Source organism: Cajanus cajan, chromosome 6 (assembly GCF_000230855.2).
Source record: "Cajanus cajan strain Asha chromosome 6, NIPB_CcT2T_4, whole genome shotgun sequence".
Classification (NCBI taxonomy): Eukaryota; Viridiplantae; Streptophyta; class Magnoliopsida; order Fabales; family Fabaceae; genus Cajanus; species Cajanus cajan.
Window position 1 is genome coordinate 36,557,723 of NC_138522.1, and position 23,986 is coordinate 36,581,708.

General features: G+C 31.8%; 2 protein-coding genes across 3 annotated transcripts; one reads left to right on the forward strand and one right to left on the reverse strand.

Annotated features, from left to right (window-relative positions):
• On the forward strand, positions 1-11,021 carry LOC109797337 (putative trehalose-phosphate phosphatase C). 2 transcript variants are annotated; one of them, XM_020357348.3, is made up of 12 exons: positions 1-227; positions 616-791; positions 7,012-7,101; positions 7,229-7,426; positions 8,060-8,200; positions 8,303-8,374; positions 8,463-8,588; positions 8,919-8,972; positions 9,579-9,680; positions 9,824-9,901; positions 10,010-10,150; positions 10,573-11,021. In XM_020357348.3, the coding sequence occupies exons 3-12, from the start codon at positions 7,066-7,068 to the stop codon at positions 10,714-10,716; spliced, it is 1,092 nt and encodes a 363-aa protein (XP_020212937.1). In that variant the 5' UTR covers positions 1-227; positions 616-791; positions 7,012-7,065; the 3' UTR covers positions 10,717-11,021. The 2 variants fall into 2 exon arrangements, with proteins under 2 accessions (XP_020212937.1, XP_020212936.1); XM_020357347.3 differs by lacking the exon at positions 616-791 and having other exon boundaries at positions 2-227.
• LOC109797485 (uncharacterized) lies at positions 11,015-23,372 on the reverse strand. Its single transcript, XM_083076986.1, has 10 exons — positions 21,994-23,372; positions 20,621-20,811; positions 15,223-15,315; positions 14,937-15,119; positions 14,728-14,830; positions 14,432-14,617; positions 12,198-14,227; positions 11,891-12,032; positions 11,591-11,699; positions 11,015-11,343 (listed from the first exon to the last, which is right to left on the reverse strand). The coding sequence occupies exons 1-10, from the start codon at positions 22,223-22,225 to the stop codon at positions 11,334-11,336; spliced, it is 3,279 nt and encodes a 1,092-aa protein (XP_082933112.1). The 5' UTR covers positions 22,226-23,372; the 3' UTR covers positions 11,015-11,333.
• Positions 23,373-23,986: the final 614 nt, after the last annotated feature.

Here is a 23,986-nt window from a genome sequence, read left to right on the forward strand (position 1 = left end):
TCAAAATATGGAATCTCTCATTGCATGGCCCACCTTTGGCACTTGGCACTCAACCAAACCCCATAATCCTCTAAACCCCCTTCTATAAATACCTCTTCCCTTCTTCTTTCCTTTCTCCTCTCTCTCTTCTTTGCTTATACCTCTTGCACTCTTATCTTCTACTCTTCTCGGAGGTCACAAGTAGTATTTGGCAACGAAGCCACCACCTCCGCCGCACCATAATCTTGGTAAGCCTCCATGCTCTATCTATGTTACTCTCCCTCTTTCTGTGTGTTCGCCAATCACCATCTTTAACCATTCCTTTTGCTTCCATATTGCAATATAATGCCATTATTCTATGTCCACCTCTCCAAATCGCATTATGCAGTGAATATTTCCGTTTCACTTCCTTGCATGTCATTCATATGTGGAATCCTCAACAGTCTCGATTCCATTCCATTTTCTGCCTTTTTTTTATAAATTAAAAATAATAATTGTCGGCGAGATTATGTCCGTCACCTCCACTCTTTTTCTTCGGTTGATTTTGATTCCCTTTCAATCACGGCTCCCATTAAATTTTTTTTTTCATCACATTTAATAATAATCATGGTTTTTTGGTTTCATGGGAAAAAGCAGAAGGAAAAAAAAGTGGTGTGCACGAGAAACGAGAAAAGCGGTTGGAGTTCAGTTTCTTGGTTTTTCCTTTCTCTGCTTTGTATTGTCCCAAACAAAACAAAACAAGGAACGCAGTCGCACCTCTTCCCAACGCGCTTCACTCCAGAGCGTGTTGTCAGCGGTGAAGAAAAACCAAGGTAGGTTCCTGACACGCGCTCTTGGGCTTTGCCTCAGCCAGTGGGCCCTCAGACGTGTACCACACACGTGGCAGTTCGTTGGGCCCACGGCCCGTGGATCTGTGCCTACGTGAGATTGGGTGAAAGGACATGTGCCTAGATAACGGTTAAAGACAGTGGCATAGATTAGAATAGGAGCAACACAAAATGTTCCATTTCTGTCCCGTGTTGCCTCAGACTCATACACACTCACCTCTTTTCTTTGTCGTGTCAACTTATCACACTTTCCTCTGCTTTTCGCTCTCTATTTTCCCCCCTCCTTATTAAAATTATTTTCTTAAATATTAATTTTTAGTTTCTTCCAGCATTTTCCATTACGAAATGAAAAATAAGTGGAATTGCCGATTGCCTGCAGATGCTGCAACAAGCATCTTCAGAGCCTTTAACTCTCAACTACCTCTGGACAAGTATATTTATTATATGATAGAGAAAGACTTGTCTGATTTATCTATAATCTATAATACTAGTATATATATATATATATACATGTGAGACTCTTTCTGTGTGCTGCTGCAGCTGTCGGTTTGTTGAGTCAATATATACTACTACTATAGTATATTTCTACTACAAGATTTCAGTTCGGACCCTATAAAAATTTAAGACCTAGATTTTCTTGTCTATAGGCCAGGACAAACGATCATTGAGATTATTATATAGCTACCCCCTTCATCTTCTTGCTTCAATTGGATTTTTATCTTTAATTTAAGAACAGACGTGTGTCTAATGCACACAGAAATTAATATATATATATATATATATATGCTATTTTTATATAGTACAAAAACACTTATTTGTTCTTTTACTTAATTGTTAATTTTGGCTTTTAAGCTCTTTTTAATGTTTCCTTAAAAATATAAGTTGAAGCTTTTACGAAACAATTGAATCAATGACAAAGTTTTGCTGTCCTTATGAGAGTTCTATTGTGACAAAGACAACATTGACTGTACTTGAGTGCGAAAGAACTATATAATAAATACATGAAGCTGTTTGAAATCACAAAACCTGGATACTGCATGGACCTTTCGTTCTGGTTACTCACTAGTTACATCTGTTATAGTCCTTTGTTGCTTTACTAAACACTCAACCGTTAATTAAAAAAATGCTAACAAGTGTTTAAAGACATCCACTGCAAAAAAAAATGTCATGCAGTGATTTTTTTTTTTATTCGTCCCTGGAGTATCTACCACCGATAGTGGTAACTAATCTCCTCGCTACGTTGGAGGCACCTCAAAAGGGATAGCTGGTCCCAAAATTTAACATGACTGCATACACAAGACAGAATTCGAACCCCTGACCTTGCTTAAGGCGAATCAACCCTTACCGATGAACTACACGCTTAGGATTATAGTGATTTATATTTAATAGTAATATTATTTTTTATTAAAAATTATTTTTACTTACACTATAAATATAACATATTTATTAAAAAGTATAAATATAAATTATAATAATACACAATATATATTATTAAATCTTATTAAAATTATATATAAATATATATTAAATAAATTTATATTCATATATATTATATTTATAATAATACATTTTTTAATATATTATCATGTAATATTTATTATAGTGAATATTAGTGTATATTATTTTGGATTCCTTAATAGTTTTATAAGAGTACTATTCAGCGGACCCTAAGTGTCTCACTGAAATGTGCACGGGCCCTTCCATTTAATTGTCCTTTTTGTCTTTTCTTATATGAGGGTAGTAGTATTTTCTGTTTTTGTTTAGCTAGCTTTTCATGTCAATAGTTAGTTCTTTTTTTATTCTTAGAATGATATACTTCCTGCATCGCTTTTCCTAGAACTAGAATTATATACTTTCATGGTAGAAAGTACGTACAATCCTCATAATTATTATAATAGATTTGACCAAATGAGATTAAATTTTGCCAATTATTTTTTTAAGAAGTACCAATAGTATTCATCTTTAGGTACAAATAGTTTTCTTTAGATTTGAGCAGTTTGTCGTATTAAGATGTCGGGGTCTCTGAATGACCAACCCATGTCTAGATGGGTGCACCTTACACTTCCCAGTTTCTCAAGCCTTCATCACCAACCGTTTTGTTAACCGACACGTGAAATCTCTTTGTCCTTTTATGATCGAATTAATTAACTAATATCCAATACATTACTTTTCTGTTAGTTGTTATTTGTGTTCAGACTATGGCCTCAAAAGTCAGGAATCCTTTTTCACTTGGCGTATCTTCAACTCCCTTTTACCTGTTGTTTTTAACTGGTATAAAAGTATATATTTCTGGTTTCTTGTTCTTACACGTGTATTATCTATGCGTGTCACTTGTTGATTCTTATTTTTTTAATTATTTTTTTTAATTTTTAGTGTTGTGTTGGTTTCTGATATTTCTTTTTCATTTTTATAGAACTTGTGGTTTGAGAACAAGTTCACCAATCTTGATTTGTCACTTTTCTTTAGAGGAAAAAACAGAGTTCAAACTGTTTTGCTAACCAGCATGTTTTGTTTATTCTGGGATCCTGAGACATAAGTCATTGTCTAATATAAAAGAAAGAAGTATAAATCATGTATAGAGATAGAGTCTGTGGGCATGAAATGATGTTAAAGGACACTGAATTAAAGGTACCTGTAATTCACTCACTCACACTAGTTTAGTTAGGCTATATACTTTAATACTTATCTGGTTTAGATTTTAACTATATTTAATTATTTTTCTGGAAAGAAAAAGTGGATTTTCAATTTCTGTCTAATCTATTTGTCAATTCTGAGTAAAGCTAAAGATTTGTTTATTCAATGACAAGTAAAACCTATATATTATTTCAATGGAAACCATATATTTTACACTCCTGTGATCTGGGTTGATCTAAAGGAACATTTTTCTTTAAGAATTTATTTCAACTTATTTAATACATTTGAAAGACACACATTTGTTGTAGTTTCACTGCCCAGTTAAAGTTTCCTAAACAAGGGCTGGTTTATGACTATGTATTTTTTTATTTTTTTTTAATTATAATTTTTTTTTGATAATTATAGTAATATTATGATCTTCAATTCCACATGATAGCAATAACAACACAGTACTGTTTCATTTTTGGTATAATTTGATTGTCAATTAGTACCCATATATTTTGTTAGGATTAGTAATAACCTTGAATATATTTGACCTAACTAGGTGTCAAATAAGATGTAGCGTTAGCGGAAGAAATATTTTGAGAATAATATAGACTACAAGTTTAAGAAAAGAAATTATAATTAATAATTTTTTGATTTTGCCTTGATACAAACTTATATTACTCTTATTTATACTAGTAGTTCTTTCTCAATCAATGGTTAGAATTTTGTTAACACAATTTTATAAGTCAAATGATTACAAATAACTCTCTAGAATGTTCTTCATAGATACAAACCTACTCACACATTCTAAACAATTCTATATGTTACTGTATAATTATCTTCTAAAGTAATTCTTCTAGAATATGCTTCTAGAATTTGACCTCAACACATTTCTATAAATTGAACTTTTAAGAATTATCTTGTTAATTAATGTACTTAAAGTACTTATATTAAGAAATCAAAATGCAAAATTTTTTTGTTAAAAATGGTACATTAATTATATAGAAAAGTTTGCAGATATATTTTTCAATAAAAACTTTATATTTTTAATTTTTAATCAATACTTTTATAGCACTGCTTAATGTATTTTTAAGAGAAAATCAAGTTTATATTTCAATATTAGCTCTTCAAATGCATTATTTCTTCCCTGCATATGATATTGCAAGTCCTTTTCCTAGGGTTCAACCTGAACTCAAATGATTATTGTTGTTACTATTAGTCTCATCGTAGAATCCACTAGCACTAGGCAACAATATGCCTAATCACTGCTGTGTCATGCGAGACTGTCTGAAAGATTATTAATTGATGTAACTTATATGGATGTGTCATATAGTCTAACTATCTTAGAGTTTGATTGGATTAGTCAATGAAGAGGGAAAGAAACTGAATCAGTTAGAAGGGGGGTTGGGATACTCTGGGGTAGTTGAGTGGAGCCAAAAGACTAATCAACACATAGATCAGTTACTCCGTTGATGTAGGGCTAAACTCAACTTTTTTTAGCTTGTGTCCCTCTCATCTGAGTCAGAATCGACTAGTATCCTACCCTACTTTACAATTAAGTCTTTCAAACTTTGCCTTTGTATGGGGACAAGTTGTCAAATCTTATGTTTCAATAATGTGTTGCCCTTTTGTTTTTTGTTTTGTTTTCATGCATTTCTATCTAAACGACAGAAGAAAAATTTTACATATGGAAAATGACCTCCATGTTGTGTAACCACTTTATACCTTAATTACTTGGCCCACTGAAAACATTTGTTAGCTGATGGTTTCTTCAGAGTGATTATGCATATTAAAATTGTTATTGAACTTGATAGAGGTGAAAATGACTTCCTAAATAAAATTATTTGAAGCACTTCAAGTGTAGTCTTATTGAATTAAATACTACTGTGCATGATTTTGATTGATTCTCCTTCATTTTTTTTATGTTGCCAGTACAACAACCTCTTTATTTTTAATTATATCAGATTTTTTGTTAGGATTGAAATATTAGCAAACAAATACAATATTTGCTCGTCCTTTCGAGGCAATTCAAAGAGCATATTTAATGGAATTTGCTTACGAGAGAGCAAGATTTGTCAATATTTTGACCGTCTTCTATATTAGTGGATCACATGAAGAATGATCAAACATCTTAGTAGAGTATGATTACATTTTTTTTTGGCATATAGATATTTTTTTGTGTTCTTAAGAAATAAATTTTTTATTGAAAAATATTTGTTATAATTTTCAATAAAACTTTTTATTTTTTATTCTTTAATTAATTTTGGTTAACATTTCTCATATTCTTTCAATAACATTGCAAAAGTTTTTCAACGTAGCAATTTACCGATACAAACTAGGTTTTTTTTATAAAGAAAATTAAATTTTGAGTTTTGAAAATGAAAAACAGTTATTAACAGAATTTTACCTCTTTAAATAAATGTGCCTAACTTACTAAAATTAGTTCAAGTTAAAGGTACGTAGTTTCAAATACTTTTAGATTTTAAAAAAATTATTTAAGCTTTTATAATGCCTTAAGTGCAATTTTTTTGTTTCATTTTTTAAAATAACTATTTTATAAAATTCTCTCAAAAATTAATAAAAAGATAATTATTTTCTAAAAATATAAATACAAATAGAAGAAGTATAAATGCAAACCATCAGCTTAAAAAAAATGTTCTGCATTCATAATTGCACTAGAAAAATCAGTTAAAAATAAAATTTTCAACATGAATAAAAAATAAATTATAATTCTTTTAAACTATTTTACTAACAATCACATCTTTCTCCATGTCTCATAGCCATACGATTTGCCATGTATCATTGTAGATTTGTGGTTGTTGGACATTTTTTTTTTATATTAATTGATTACACTTCATTTCATCGTGACACACACGGAAACTTGGGTATGTATCGCACTCACGGCCCACAACTAGTTATGGGCAAGCTTGTCAATTTTTTTTTACTGGGCTGATTTGTCTATGGTTCATGATATATAAACCTCCTTTTTTCTATAGGTACACCTCCTTTTAAAAAAATTAAAATTTTAAAATATTCTTAATTTTTTGTTTTAAATTTTTAATTTTACATCTACAACATTTAATTTAGTACTTTTTTTTCACATATCTTTCCTCCTTTTTTCAATTTTTACATGCACTCCCTTATTTTTCTTTCACCCTACTTATTTTGGTAGCATGTGAAAATTGAAAAAGAAAAAAAAAAGTGTGTGAATAAGAAGAAGAAAGTAACAAATTGAAAGTTGAAAGTGTAAAATTAAATTTAAAAAAAAAATTATAATATTTTATAAATTTTTTTTTAAAAAAAGGAGGTGTACTTATAAAAAGAAGGAGGTGTATATATCATGAGCCTTTGTCTATATCTCTAAATTATTAGTTGGGCTTGGAGGACATGACCATACATGACCTTTATTCGGTAGCAATTTTTGAATTTGTAATTGAAGTGGATATGGAAAAATGTTTGTTCTATAAAATTTTTTTTATACATTATTTAAATTTTTTTTGTTTTTTTTATTTTTTCTATTTGTTTAATAATAGATAAATTTTTTATGTCATTATGTTGATTAATATCATTTACTGTTTTGTTTCAGGAAATTGGTGTCTGAAGAGTTGACAGAAATTACTATTGCATATTCTAATTGAATATGAAATATATATTTCTTTTCCTTGTCATTTTCAAGGTAAATCAAAACATTTTTTCTTGTTAAACAATTCATGTTAACACTAACTTTACGTTTAAGCAGCAGTTTCCAAAGAAGTAATCTAACTAGTCATTACTTTTTTATTTTTTTATTTTGCATATATTAGATTATCAAGAGGAGATTGACAAAGTTACAAGAGACTATGGGATTTCAAACATCAAATAGTACTAAACGGATAGCACAGTCAATTTTCAAAGCAAAGGAGGACTCAATTGATGCACATGAAAACTCATTAATTCAAAGGACCACAAAGAACTTCATTGATAATACCCAAACCAATACCACCGAATATGATTCATGGGTGGTAAGTACCAATCCAGTAAGCACGATTTGGATCAGTTCTTTTGTTTTAATTTGAAAACAAATATCTATGATTTTGAAATTAAGCAATCTCTCAAGTGATAAAAAATTCAACGGCCGAGAAACATGGTACGACAAATAATAAGTTCTTATATAAAAGACAATAGTTATGTAGTTTTTTTATTATTAGTGACGCATATATATGCACATGTCAAGATGTATTGTATATATTTTCACTTTGATTGAGATTTATTATATTTTTTTTTCCTTTTCACAATTTATAATTTCAAAACATTTTTTTTATGTACAACACATTTGCATGTGTGCATACACGTTCGTTACAAATGTTTTCAACACATTTTATTTTATTTTATTTTATTTTATTTTTTCTTCTTCCTTTCTTCAAAGTAGCAGTATAGAAAGCGTTAAAAGTTGATATATGTGTATAATTTGAAAATGCATAATCATTAATTATTGATGATCATTTTAAATGATATCTGTAATTTGTATGTATATATGACTGACTAGGTAAGGTACCCAAAATTGATATATGTGTGCCTAGTTTAAAAATGCATAATCATTAATTAGTGATGATCATGTTAAATGATATCTGTAATTTGTATGTAAATATAACTAGGTAAGGTACCCTTCTGCATTGAACTCGTTTGATACACTTATGAAAGCAGCCACTGAAAAGAGGATCATCGTTTTTTTGGACTACGATGGTACCTTATCACCAATTGTAAATGATCCTGATCGTGCTTTTATGTCTGATGAGGTAACTAATTAAATACAACAATTCTCCATATAAACTACTTTTAACCTTGACATGTTACAACATTTAATGTAATATTTATGTGGTGCATAATGTAAATGGCAGATGCGTGCAACAGTATTTGAAGTTGCTACTTATTTTCCTACAGCAATAATTAGTGGAAGAAGTAGAGATAAGGTAAGTAAATTGATTCGGAACCGAATTAATTAATTAGTATAAGTTTATTTATTTATTTAAAATTTTCTTTCTTTGTTTTATGATTTAGGTAAAAGATTTTGTGAAGTTAAATAATTTATATTATGCTGGGAGCCATGGGATGGACATAATGGCACCATCAATGCCAGTCAGATCTTCTGACAGCAAGGATTTTGACATCGTCCGTAACACAAATGTGAGTTATTTACAATGTTGAACCCTTTTTCAGAATGCCTATATGTTTTAGGAAATTGTTATATAAACAATATCAAAATGAAGAAAAAAAAAAGAGGGAGAGAATTAAATATGAATATTGGATTTTATGTCATATAATGACTTTTTGTAGTATAATGTAAAAAAAATTTTTGGACGTGTCAATCACAGAACGATAGCTTATGGTGTTCTTTTCTAAAATCTTCAATAGCTTATATAGTTTATAGGAATTACTAAAGAGAGGTATAAATTAAACTAGTTTATATTGTCACTGTTTTGCCTTTTCTTTTAATGTAAATATTTTCAATTTTAGGATATTGAAGTTCCCTTTCAACCTGCGAAGAAGTTTTTGCCTGCAATTCGAGAGGTCAGCAAAGTTATTTAAGAACATTTTATGGTTTTGTATAATAATCTTTCCATCTTAATCATTGAACTAATTGATTCCATATAGTACATAGTAATTAATAATTTTCATCACTAACTCTTAAAAGATGAAATACTATTTGTTATTTATTTTTATTTTTTTTATGTGTTTAGTAGTCACACTAAAATTAAAACTAAATTATAACTAAAAACTTCATACATATTATTTCAACTAGTAATTCTTAGAATTATTTGTTAATTATAATTTTTTTTATTATGTAATATATTAAACTGAAGGCTCATAATTCAAGTTTAATAATTAAATATTCAGAAATCTAAACAATAAAGAAAAAGTTATCTATTAAATTAAATGATACAAGAGAATCCCTAATAAACTCAAATTTCCATCAAACACTTTCATGCATATTATATACTCCCTGTCCAGTATACAACAAATTCAAGGAACGGATTTATAGCCAGAAATAACACCTAATTTATCATAAATATTGTTCAATTCAAATTACTAGTACAGGTTATGCGAGCTAGAGGTGTCAAATTTAATAATTCAAACGTGTTACAAAATTGAATGTTTGACTGTTTGTGCCGACAGTTATTAAGAAAACTAGAGAATGAAATTAAGGAAATAAAAGGAGCAATGGTAGAGGACAACGGATTTTGCATCTCTGTACACTTCCGGCAGGTCCAAGAAAAGGTAACCTTTGATTTCTAATATTTTTTTTATTATCATTCTTTCTTGACATTTCTCTTTTGCTTGAAAATATTTAGTAAGCAATATTTATTTACTTTTTTCAAAATTGCTCTAGATTTAAGATAATGAATGATGTTTAAATCCAGGATTATGACGTTTTGGAAGAGAAAGTGAAGTCTGTGCTTGAAAATAATCCACAATTTTGCTCAACAGAGGGTAAAAAGGTATCCCATATCATATGCATTTTTAACACTACCTGATTATGACAGATTCAATTCTATTGGTTTTCTCTTCCGTGATGAACAAAAGCACTGAATAATGTTTATTTGTAGGTTATGGAAATAAGGCCATCTATAAAGTGGAACAAAGGAAATGCCGTAGAATATTTTCTTGACACATTAGGATTAAGCAGTTGCACTGATATCCTTCCTGTGTATATTGGTGATGATAGAACTGATGAAGATGCTTTTAAGGTATGAACTTAGTCTAGTTTTTTCTCTTTTCTGCTGATACTTAACCTCTACAAGTATGTTTAGATGCATTACAAAAGAATAGCTAAGAAAAATTTATATTTTCTCCCTGCCAAAAACTAGCTTAATTGGTAATAACTTCTCTTAGTTGGTAATCTCTCTTGTGTCTTACCTGCATTAAAATAATAAAGTACCATGATGATATCTACAAATGCATACAATACATATTAGGTTGGTTTTCTTGGTCTGTCACGCAAAGTAGTTTCAAAGAGGACATTTAGTGCTTCAATATTTGTGAATGACTGGGTTCAATTTATATGGCAATAAGGAAAATCTCTGATAGAATATTTCCATCACTTTACTCTTTGACGGGGATAATACCATGTATACCAAGTTGATAATTATATTTTGCCAAATTATTGCAGGTCATACAGAGCAGAGAGCAAGGTTATCCAATCATAGTGTCTTCAGTTCCAAGAGAAACCAACGCTTTGTACTCTTTGCGTGACCCATCGGAAGTACTAATCTTTTTGTCATGGTTGGCCAAATGGAAGAAAGCCTCTTACTAAAGTATGCCTTTATCATCAAAGAGGTTGGTGGTTGGTTTTGACCTTGCATAGGGTTGTGACTTACCCTAATCTAAACTTTTACATTATCCAAAAAAATAAAAAAGCAGGTCTTTAAATTTTGGTTAAGGCATGGATCATCTGAGAGAGAACTTTGCCAAGCACATAACAACTTCCCAAGATAGATTTGGAAAAGTGGGAAGATTGTTAGTTTCTTTTGAAGTAGTTGGTTTGTAAAATAACTCTGTATATTTCCTGCTTGTAAAAAAGATTTGGAGAAAGAATAACTTCTCATCTTTTGACATAAAGGTACACATAAAGTTCATAACATCAGACAAGGTATAAGTAGTCTTTTTTTTTTTTTTTGTTTAAAGTAAGGTAAACATAGTCTATATAACAATTTTCATACTAAAAACGATGCCCCAGACAATGGGGATGGTAAAATGAAGATAAAAATTAACACAAACTTTCTTCTACTTGAATCCCTCTTCATGCCATCATAGAATGACACACCTATAGAGAGGACACATCAATATTCTCACTATTATCTGTTATCACACTGTCTTCTTCTGTGCATAAGTTTCACTTTTTCAATCTTCATCCTAGTAGGATGGTCCCTCTTATTGAGCCCTGTTGAATGCAACAAGTCATCATAAATGATCACTCAATATTCTAATAAGATATTTAGACAAAATCATCCACGCCTATAACTGATAAGCTTGAATTTAGTATCCAATCGTTTTCTCTATATTACAGGCTGTGAAAGGAAACAAACTGACATCAATGAATTTCCAGAAAAATAGATTTTCTGTTGCATCTCAAATTAATTCCATTTTATCTACCATTTATTGAAGGGGGTGTTAAAATAAAGCATTACCCAAGGATTTTTGATGATGAGGAGTGATATTTAGTAGAACCTTCAGAATTTGCCACCTCTCTAATACCACTTCGTGAGTTTTCACCTCGACGTGATGATTCATTTGAACCTGAGGAACGGTCCAACACAAGCTACTTATTATAATGATGAGCTATGTATTTTTGTCATATGGATTCATGGTAAAAGCTGATCGAAAATGGGTAGTAACAACAAATCTCACTAGTACTAACTACTAAGCATCTGCGATGGATCATGGATGAAAGTCATATGGTACGTTGGCCACGTAGAAAGAACACATACCTGTCTTCAACTGACCAAGGATGGGAAAACTTTCTTTTGAATTCAAATTCGTATCTCCCCTTTCAGATTGTTTACCCTTCTGTTCATATTTGAGATTTCTGAGATAACGACTTCTGTGATGATGTTTTCTCCTGTAATACCTCTGCAGGAATGTAAACATGAAAATCATGTCATTTTCCAGAAAATGTTTCAAGACCAAATTTCACGAGCAACATTTTCCCCTAGTAAGACACAAACACAACCGAAGCACATGTGACTACACCTTCACAATAAGTAGCCCAAAAAGATGGTAAAAATATTAACTAACCTGGAAATAATTTGATGTGTTTGGCAGGTAAGTCCCGGTCCCATCACTAAATCTAGGAATCCAAAAACTACCACGTTCATTAGTACTCCCATGCAAGGGAGAAGCACGTCGAGGTGGCATCACAGGAACTGGGGTTTGAACATGCCCCGTATTGTTCATGACATCAGTAGATTTCTTATTCCTTGAAAGTTGTCCCCTTAAATGCATTTGCTGTGTAGTAGAGGGAGGAGGCAAGGACTCCAGTAGTTGTGGATTCTTGTAAATCCTTGCATATTGCAGATTCACCCAATAGCTTGGAAAATCACCATCCAAAATATCTGAACCTTCTTTCACAAAGTACCCTGATGCATCATAACTGGTATGATAAGCATGTTGAGTAGAATCCAAACCTACAATTGATGACTCATGTGGATAAAAATAACCTAGCTCAGCATCCATGTGCCCATCATTGGTGGCTGCAAAAGTAGTTCCAGTCTCAGTGGGGAGATTGTAGTATGAGAACATGTTAGGAACTTGAAATGGTCCAGAGGAACCATCTGCAACTGGTAACAAACTTTGGCTATCAACAGCTCTCTGACTTGAAACAAAAGGACCAGCATAAACAGGAGATTTCTCAGGAAATGATGAATTAGACACAATCATTGGAAGTTTCCTACTTAATTGAAGATTATGAACATGTGAAGTAACAGCTTCAGTACTTGTGATCTCACACAAGTCAGTGCCTATTGTTGATTGACCAATACAGTTTCCACTGACACCATCAGGTTGAGGAGTTTCTGAAGATGGTTCACTTGAGACATTAGAGGAAGGAAGGCTGGTCCCAGGGGTTGGAAGCAAAGAAGATTTGGAACCAGAACTTGCTCCAGTGTTCACATCTTTATTTATAATTTTATTGTCTGGTGGACTACTACTACCTTTTTCTCTGACTACCCATTTTTGTTGAGTAGTTACTCCATGATTTTTTGGTGTGTAACTTCTAGCACCAGAATGCAAAGATGAATTACCAGATCTGGAACCAATGTTAACAGCCATTTGCCTTTGCTGATCTGAGCAAGGTATTAACACGTTATGATTAACTGGTTCAGCCTGTTCTTCCTCATACAATGGAAACCATTCTGAAGGAAATGGAGCTGTGCCATGAGAGTAGGGCATATTGTGGCTTGGAAAGGATTCAAAAGAATGGACATCTTCAGGAAACACTTCAAGTGAGTTTTCATGTCCGTATCCTGAAGTTAAAACATGTGGTGGTGGTGGTTGTGGAAAAGATGCTACATCACTTGAATTCACATTCACTGGTGCTTGCAGATATCCATTGAAATTAGGATAATTATGCTCTTCCTGATGCATCAGCATTCCCTCGTCAACAGGAAAGACATTTTGTTCATTGACCACATAGCCATATTCATGATAATAATTGCTTGAAGTATTTTCTAGGTCATATGCATATCCATTTACCCAATCGAATGAAATCTGCCCAAAAGATTGCTGATTTTCAGGTGAAATTCCGGTGTTGTAGTAATGATGAGTTGGAGCTTCACTATACAAATGACTAAACTCTGAACCAGTATAATACCCTTGAAAGTGAAGCATGTCCTGAACTTCATTTGATGAATACATAGGACTTTGGGCTCTATTAGCTATTGCATTGTTCGTGGTATTTGTGTGCTCTATACCAGAGGTCATTGCACCAGTGAAAATGCTGTTATTCGTTGAGCTCCAAGTTTGAGAAGCAGCAGATACATCAGAGGTTCCAAACATTTTTGATTCCTCTAAATGGTTAGCAGGAATTTGGTAAATACCATGAGAAGCTTGAGTCAACTCAACCTCAGATTCATGACCAGTAACATTATTATTCTTTAAACAAAGATCATAACTGTGTGTATCCATCCAGTAACCATTCCCATTTCTATCCCATGTGTTTTTGAAGAACAAATCAAATTCAGCTATTATTTTATCTTTTGGACAATCCAGCAATCTCTCTATCTGTTTAGCACCAAAAGCAATTGCACTTTTTATCCTACAGAAGTTACCTGCAGAGTATATTGTATACATACATATAACCAAACAATCATATAAGAGACTTATTTAAATAGAGGAAGTAATACAAATGATAGGGAAAATAAACTACGTACATCATAATCTAAAATTATAATTTCTTATCAAGATTTCCATTTATGGGAGAAAATATATTTATCAGCCAAAATACCACATTTAAGAATATAATGCAGACATACCCTTATTGATGCTACGCCCCAAATTGTTGTTAGAACGCAAAGGATCAACAATGTTGAGGAATTTGGAAGCAAAAGGTTTCTCTCTGAGTTCCTGGCTGCTAGGCATTACACCATAGCAGGACTCGCAACCATAAAGAAATTGTTCTCTGAGCAGCAACTCTTGGCAATTCTTTCGTGGAGGCTCAGCTATCATGATTTTGAATTAAGGACAATGGGAAAAGAAAAAAGGTCATCAGCCACAACGCATAAAACATGTTAACACAGATACGGTGAACACAACAAAATTTTTTCTATACCTCTCATGTTTGGGAGTGAACTGATACGCACAGGTCCCCGCAAACTGATGCAATAATTCGTCCAGTCAAATCCACTGAATAAATCCAGAAATCGAAGAAGTACCTAAGATATGCCAGAAATGGAATAACAAATACATTAGTTTTCCTTGTTCCTTGCTCATAAGCCACAAATCACAATAATATATACAACAAAGTAAAAAGTTTGTCACCTCAAGTGGCCCAGCAAATGTTTTACTGTAAACATGAAAAACATAAATGACTAAAGTTTCCAATGCATAGGTTGAAATGAGTCCATGGTGAGAACCCAGGATGCGGCTCTCATAGTAACACCATGCTTTTATCAGTATGACACTTCTTTTGAATAAGTGGTCCTGTTGTATCATATAGTCAACCTGGAACAGAAAATTACTTGTTTTAGATCTCTGCAAAAAATTAGAAAAATAAATAATGAAAATAAAAGCTTTGACAATCAGAACTTCAGTAAGAGTGAATCACCTCCTCGAGAAAGCACAATGTTCCTAGACCACTGATTTGATTGAAGGATATATCAACAATATAGCTTTCCACTAAGCATTTTATGATTTTCACCTGCCATTTAAACAACCATAAGAGATACATGAAAGGTGAGAATGCAGACAAAACAGTTGGAATTATTCAAACCAAGTCCGATAAATAAATGTGTTGAATGTGTATCAGCAGTTGGTTTAGATTTTTAATTTGTTGTTTAACCAAGTCTTATGACCATGTATTTTTTACTGTTACTTATTAGTTGTTTACGTCAGTGGTTGTTTCAGAAGTTTGTTATTGCTTTTAAGAGTTCTTTCGATTACCAAACTTGTATTTAAACATATTACTATTCAATAAAATAATGCATTCCTCTACCTTCAATTAGTGAGTTACGTTTATCACACCAACACTTTGGTATACAAAGCCTTCTTAGAGGGACTTGTGAGTGAATTGAGTGAAACCCATAACAAAAAGCCTAAATACCTTGCTTCAATTCATCAAGTAAATGGATTCTGAAATGCCATACACAGCAATAGCACCTCTTGTGTTTGATGGTGAGAATTATCATATATGGACAGCAAGAATGGAGGCACATTTGGAGGGAAATGATCTCTGGGAAATTGTTGAGGAGGACTTCAAAGTTCTTCCTTTAACAACTAATCCAACAATGGCTCAGATAAGAAATCACAAGGAGAAGAAAGCAAGAAAATCAAAGGTGAGGGCTTCTTTGTTTGCTGTTGTCTCAAAGGAAATTCTCACTAGAATCATGACCATGAAATTAGCAAAGGAAATGAAATGATCAAGGGAATGCAAGCTCTCAATCTGGTACGAGAATTCAAGATGCAAAAAATGAAGGAGTCTGAGCTTCTTAGCATTGCTAATAGAGTAAGATTACTGGATTCTAAATTTTCTAATTCACGAATAATTGAGAAAATACTGGTGACTATTCTTGAAAGATTTGATGCTACTATTACTTCCTTGGAGAATACTAAGGATCTGTCAAATCTTATCTTTATAGAACTGGTAAATGCTTTGCAAGTTCCAGAGCAAAGAAGAATGATGAGGGTTGAAGGTTCGGTGGAAGGAGCATTACAAGATAAATGGCGTATTAAACATGGATAGAAAAATAAGTGGAAGAAATACAATAAGAAAAATTTAAACACACAAGAAGCTACAACTAATACTGGCAACAGTAGTGGAGACAAAAATAAAGAATCTCATCTTTGCATGCAGTGTGGCAAAATGGGTCATCCTTTTTTCAAGACGACCTGATGTAAAGTGTAAAAGGTGCAATAAGTTAGGACATCATGTGAGAATTTGCAAAAGCAATTTTCAAAAAAAGAATGAGGCTCAAGTTGCAAATCAACAAGAGGAAAAGCAGTCGTTAGTAGCAACATGTTTTTCACGCAGCAGTTCAAGTGAATGTTGGCTAGTGGATAGCGGTTGTAGTGTTGTACCAACCACATGACTCACAATCAAGAGCTTTTCAATGAGTTGAAGGAAAGGGAACTATAGCCATTAAAAGTTGCACAGGTACAAAATTAATTTATGATGATTTATATGTTCTTGAAATTGATCAAAACTTGTTAAGTGTGGGTCAATTGGTTGGAAGAGATTTAAGGTCATCGTTGAAAATAAATTTTGTTTAATTAATGATGTCAATGACAAAGAAATTTTCAGCATCAAAATGAGAGGCAAAAGTTTATCATTTGATCCGATGGAGGAGGACCAAGCTGCATATCCAGCTACCATAAATGGTATAAAGGTTTGATATAAAAGGTTGGATCATTTTCATCATGCAGCTGTGTTGAATATGCAATGTAAGGAGTTGGTTCATGGCTTACCTCTCTTGGATTCTGAATTACCAAATTGTGAGACTTGTCAATATGGGAAGCAAGCGAGATTACCATTGAAATATAGTCAACTTGGAGAGCAATGAAGAAGCTACAATTGATTCACACAAATTTGGTCGAATTTCAAAGGATTGCTTCGCTTAAAGAGAGTAAATATTACATCATTTTCATGGATGATTTCAGCAAAATGTGTTGGATTTACTTTCTTAAGTCTAAGTAAGAAGCTGTAGGTGTATTTTGGAGATTTAAGCAATGGATTGAAAAGCAAAGTGGATGTATGATATAAGCTTTGAGATATAATAATGGCAAGGAGTACACTTTAGCAGAATTCACCATGTTTTGTGAGGAAGCAAGCATTTAACATCAATTAAAAACTCTTAATACCCTAAACAAAATGGGGTTAGTGAAAGAAAGAATCGGACGATAATGGAAATGATCATGTGTATGTCTCATAAGAAAAGATTTCCTAAGGAGTATTGGGCAGAGGCTACAAACACTACAGTATTCTTGCTAAATAGACTTCCTACCAAAGTAGTAAATAAGAAGACTTCTTTTGAGGTTTGTTATAGTTATAAACCCTTGAAATTTTTTTTAAGTATTTGGATGCTTATGCTTTACTTATGTGCCATAGAGTAAGAGAGACAAGATAAACAAGAAAGTTGAACCTGGTATCTTTGTGGGGTATAGCTCAGTATCTAAAGCTTACAGGGTTTTCTAGCCTCACACAAGGAAAATTGTGATAAGTGGGGATGTGCACTTCATGGAGAATGAGCAATGGAGCTGGAATGATGCAGGAAAGATTCCAGTTGCTGACCCTTTGCTAAATCAAGATGAGTTAGTTGATGATGCATCCAAAAGAGGCACTAGATTACTCTCTAATATTTATCAAAGATGCAATGTTGCAATCTTGGAACTTGTAGGATACTTGGATGCAAAAGAAGATCCCAAATGAAGGGCTGTAATGCAAAGGAGCTTGCCATGATTGATAAAAACCAAACTTGGGAACTTGTTGGAAGGCTTGAACATAGAAAATTCATTGGTGTGAAATGGGTGTTTAGAACAAAGCTGAATGCAAATGGTTCAATTAACAAGCATAAGGCAATGTTAATAGTAAAGGGGTGTGCTCAAATTTTTGGTGTAGATTTCTTTGATACGTTTGCTATAGTTGCAAAATAAGACACCATTAGGATGTTGTAATAGCAAAACAGGACATCACTAGGATGCTGCTAGCTATTGCAGCACAAAAAGGATGGAAGATCTACCAACTTGATATCAAGTCAACTTTCTTAAATGGATTTTTAGAGGAAGAAATCTATGTTGAGCAACCTGAAGGTTTCTTTGTGGAAGGACATGAGGACAAAGTCTATCTATTTAAGAAGACTTTGTATGGTTTGATCATAGACCCCAAGAATCTGGTACAATAGGATTGATGAGTACTTATCAAAACTAGGATTTGTTAAAAGTCTTAGTGAGTCAACTTTATATATCAAAGGTGATCAAGCTAACTTTATTGTGATCTCTTTGTATGTTGATGATCTCCTAATCACTAGAAGCAATGTTGAATTCATTCAACAATTCGAAGATAATATGATGCAAGTCTTTGAGATGACAAACCAAGGGAAAATGTCCTATTTCCTTGGTATGGAGGTTAAGTAGAATGAAGGTGATATCTTCATTTTTGAGAGGAAGTATGCAAAAGAAATCTTGAAGAAATTCAACATGGAGAACCATAAAAGCATGAACACACCTATGTGTCAAAAGGAGAAGTTATGCAGGAATGATGGTTTAGAATAAGTGGAAGAAACACTTTATATAAGCTTAATTGTCTACCTAATGTATCTCACAACAACAAGATTAGATATCTTGTATGTTGTAAGTGTACTTTCAAAATTCACGAATTATGCAAAAGAACCTCATTTGAAAGCAGTAAAAAGAGTGTTGAGATATGTCAAGGGGACTTTAAATTATGGTATCAAGTTCAATATGTCATAAGATTTCAAGTTGCAAGGATTTTCTAATAGTGATTGGGCAAGGTCTTTGGATGATATGAAAAATACCTTAGACTACTGTTTCAGTTTTGGATTAGGGATTGGTGAGCCAAAAAATAAGAAATTGTTGCACAATCAATTGCTGAAATAGAATTTATAGCAGCCACAACAGCTACTAATCAAGCATTATGGCTAAGAAAAATGCTAACAGATTTGCACTTGGAGCAAAAGACAGCTACTAATTTAATGGTGGACAATCAGGCAGCCATAGCTATATATCTCTAGAAATTCAATCTTTCATGGAAAAACAAAATATTTTAGCATCAAATTATTTTTTCTCGGAAATGTACAGAGGGAAGGTGCAATGTGCTTGAAGTTCTATAAGACTGAAGATTAGTTGTCCGATATCTTCACCAAAGCTCTTCCAAGAAGCAAGTTTGAGACATTGAGAGAGAAACTTGGACTTGTCAACCATTAGTTCAAGGAGGAGTGTTGAATGAGTATTAATAGTTGGTTTAGATTTTTTATTTGTTGTTTGACCAAGTCTTATGACCGTGAATTTTTATTGTTACTTATTAATTGTTTATGTCGGTGGCTATTTCAGAAGTTTGTTATTATTTTTAAGAATTTTTTCAATTACAAAACTTGTATTTAAGTAAATTATTATTCAATAAAATTATGCATTCCTTTGCCTTCAATTAGTGAGTTACGTTTATCACACCAACAAATTGGATTGAACTTGTTTTAAATAATAGCAAATAAGAGGATGTTTATTTTTAGTCCTCAAAAATAAATCATCTCTTTTTTGTCCTTCATTTTTATAAATTTGTAACAGCATGTAATAATAACTTATTTTCTTTTGGTCTCTCGAATATAAAAATAAGGATTATATCAAACATATTTCATAAATCAAGAACTAAAATATATGTTTTTGAGATATTAAAAACAAATATTACTCTATTTACAAGAATGAAAAATATATTTAATTCTAAATAATTTTATCAATTACCAAATGAGTGGGAAAAATAGATGATCCATATGTTTATATAGATAAGATCAAATGTTAAAAAAAAAAAGAGCAATCCTTGATATTGCGGAAGGGACAGATAAAAAGAGAATCTTATACAATATTCTCCTGAATTTTTTATAATATTGCCATGATATCAATGAATTTAGCGTTAGATATATTATACATACATAATAATGAAAAGATAATACGAAGAATACACAAGGGTTTGATATCCATGCAAGAAATATTAATTTAAGGATATATGCAATTCAATCTTAAATATTATTACTCTATCTAGTCTCACAACTAAAATTAGTATGTTGCTAACGTGCTAAGAATTGGCAAATTTTGCATCAATTTTAGATAGCACTAGCGATATTCATAATCCGGAAACTCTCAAAGTTGCACAGTCAAACAAGAGACAATTTCCCTTCTAAAGTCCATCAGAACTCATCACTTTATGCACATTATTATTTATTGTCAACATACGAAAATGCATTGGATAACTGTGAATTCAGCTAATAAGAATCACGTACCTCTGCACGGACATACTTAACCTCTTTCACATCAAATTCCGCATTATTTTTCTTCTCTTCTCTTTGCAAAACCTGCAGTACATCGTGGATCAGTCTTTCTTCCGATTGTTGATCATCACAAAACGCTGTTAGATCAATATCCCCATCTGGTAAATAGGTCTTTAACGGTACGGACCCAAATGCAAATACCTGTGATTCCAGAAGAAGAACATCATTTATTAAACAAGCATTAGATAGTTAAAGCTTTTGACTTTTGAGGTTAATTTTCTTCTGTTTCGTGCTTTCCTTCCATGTGTTCAGGGACGGAGAGACATAAGCAACATTTAAAAGTAGATGATTGAAAGACAAAATACGTCAACAAGTATTGTTGTTTAAAACATGATATTGTGATTTGTGATGGGTTTATCTCAACTGAAGAATTCACCATACTTTCACTTTGATCTCGTCATAATAAAGCTTGCAGTTGCAGTAAATGAAAAATAATAAACATGAATTTTTTTTTTAATCAAGACTCGTATATTACAAGCTTTTAGTATAGTGGATGACACTGAAGACAAGTTCAAAAGTAAAATTACTAAAGGCTACGTTTTAATTCCATCGCTAAAAGATTATTTATTAATAATTTTTATAAAGGAAAAGGATCACTTGACTTTTTACAAAAAAAAACAATTAATATTTTTTCTCAAAATTTACTTTATGTCTCAAATATAATTAAATCGACCTTAATTAATGACGGCAGTAATAATAACTTTTCATTAAAAAATGTTTCAAAAGTACCAAAGAAAATCCAAAGTAATATATATTAATTAGATTGATTTCTTGGTGTTAAGAATATCTACCAAAGTTTAACTTGATTGTTGTGTAATAATCTAATCAAAATTTTAGATAAATTTTTTGCATTTAATCTTCAGAAATTACTTTCTATTAATCATACTCGACATGAAAAAAAATCGATATGTCAATCAATATCCTATATAGTTAACAAAGAATCTATATGCTCAATATGCATATAGTTATAAAAGCCTAAAATCCACAACTATTTTATATCATAAAGGACTTAATTAACCAGAATGGTAGTATGCCATAAAGTAGGAAAACCAACTATAACTAGCTAGCAATATATGCAGCAACATGATAAGGTTAAAGTAATATTAATCATTTGATATCAACTATAATCAAGGTTTTAGATTGACATTGTGGTCGTAGTTTTGTCATGATCCTTGATGTTGCCTGTAGCTGTAATATTGTGATCACCATGCGGTCACAACAACTCCAAAAACCTTACTATAATTAATGTGCATAAAAAATACAAGGTAAATCATACGCAAAAATGTAACACTTGAAACCGAAACTATGAATTAGAGTTTTGGCATGCACCTGACAAGGGGTACGCTTCATGATCAGTAATCGTAGGTAAGATACGACAGCATTTCGACGTGCTTCTGTTATGGGGTTGGGTTGAATATGTTCAAGAAGCTGTGTAGTTCTAGCTTCAGCTTGTGACCATCTATCCTGGTCAAGCACCTTGGTAACACAGTGTGCTTTACTAGACAAGACACCGTTTAGAATAAAGTCACTCCCACTCTGCATGCCGTGTTCCTCCATGTATAGAGTCTGCTTTTGGACAATGCATATCAAAGTGTCAGAATTTGGTAATATTACTATCTCTCAAGAAGCTACACAATTGAGTCCGTAAATAGTGTCTAGTGTCACACTCAATTTTCATGCTCACTTTGGCATAGATAGTTGCCTTTCTATTGCCAATTGTTAATCTACCAACCAAACAAGAATGAAAGATTAAAACTTGACATATATGAGATATTTGTAACTGTACATGTTATTGGTGTCTAAACAGTCCTATCTCTAGGTATTTTTACCTCTTTTGACAAATAAATGAAAACAATGATGCGACGTTATAATATTTCTAGAATTCCTCAAATAAAAAAAAATAGTCTTTTTCAGGTTATAAAGACAATAAGACATTTAGAAAATAAAGAGAGAAATGAGATTGCTTGCTCAAATTTATTCTAACATTCCTTTTCGCTTGCTTTGATGTATAATCCTTGCATATAATAAAAATTTAGAAATTAAATAAATAAAAAAATAATTTTCATTATATATATATCTCATCCTTTTATAATTTATTTTTATCTCAATTTTCATTTTATATCTTTAAATCATATTACATGTCATATTTATTATTATTTTTTCTTTCTCTTTATCTCTCATCTCTCTTTTCTTCATTCTAATTTTTGGACAAAAATAAGATAAACATATCACATGTCATATTTATCATTTTTACTTTCTCTCAATCTCTCTGATGGACATCACATGTCACATTTATCAAATTTTTTTTCTTTATCTCTCTCATACAATTCACACTCTCAAAATGGGTTGATACTTTTCCATAAAAAGAATATATGAACAAATTTATTCTATCATTTGCTTGCTTTGTTGGATAACCATCTCATATAATAAAAATTTAGAAATCAAATAAATAAAAGAGTAATTTTTTTATACACATCACACTTCTAGAATTCACTTTTATCTCATCTTTTTTCTTTATCTCTCCTCTATCTATTCTAATTCATGACTAATATCTATAAACATATCACATGTCATATTAATTACTTTTTGTTTCTTTTATTCTCTCTCTTCTCTCTTTTTCAACCCACATCCTTAAAATATGATAGTTGGTGATACTTTTCCATAAAATAATGTAACATATATTATTCAAACACTCCCCACATATAAAGTAACAGCAAGTTCTACTGTAAACGTTGAGCAAGTATCTCCAAAGTACCGATGAATTCAGAAATTAAAAATACATATATAAATTAAATTTTTATGTTACATTTCAAATTATTAGAATAATTTATATATATAATTATGCATAAAAATCATATAAAAATATAAAAATTCTGGAAGTAGTTGCCCCTAAAGTGCATCAAGTAAATCTCTAAAACCATTTTCAATTTCAACTTTTCATGAAAAGAAAAAATCTAGCAGGGAGAGCATCGGTGCTGTGAAACCATTTGAAAACGACATGAACACAGTAAGACCCAATAAGACACAGGATCCTGGTGGGACCCACCTGACAAATGAGGTCCACCTTGATTCTGTTCCTTTTTCTCTCGTTTCACTATTCGAGATGATGGTTTCTGAACAGAATATTCTATTCAGCTAGAAAAGCTTGAAACTTTTTTTTTATGTTCAATTCAATTAATCTATATTAGTCAAATCCATCATTTTCAATCTTCTCCATTTCTTTTTCACAGTCCGACATGGTCAATAAGACAACAGGCAAACCTCGTCACCAACAAAAAAAACAGGAAATATAAAAAATAAATAATCAAAAACAATAAC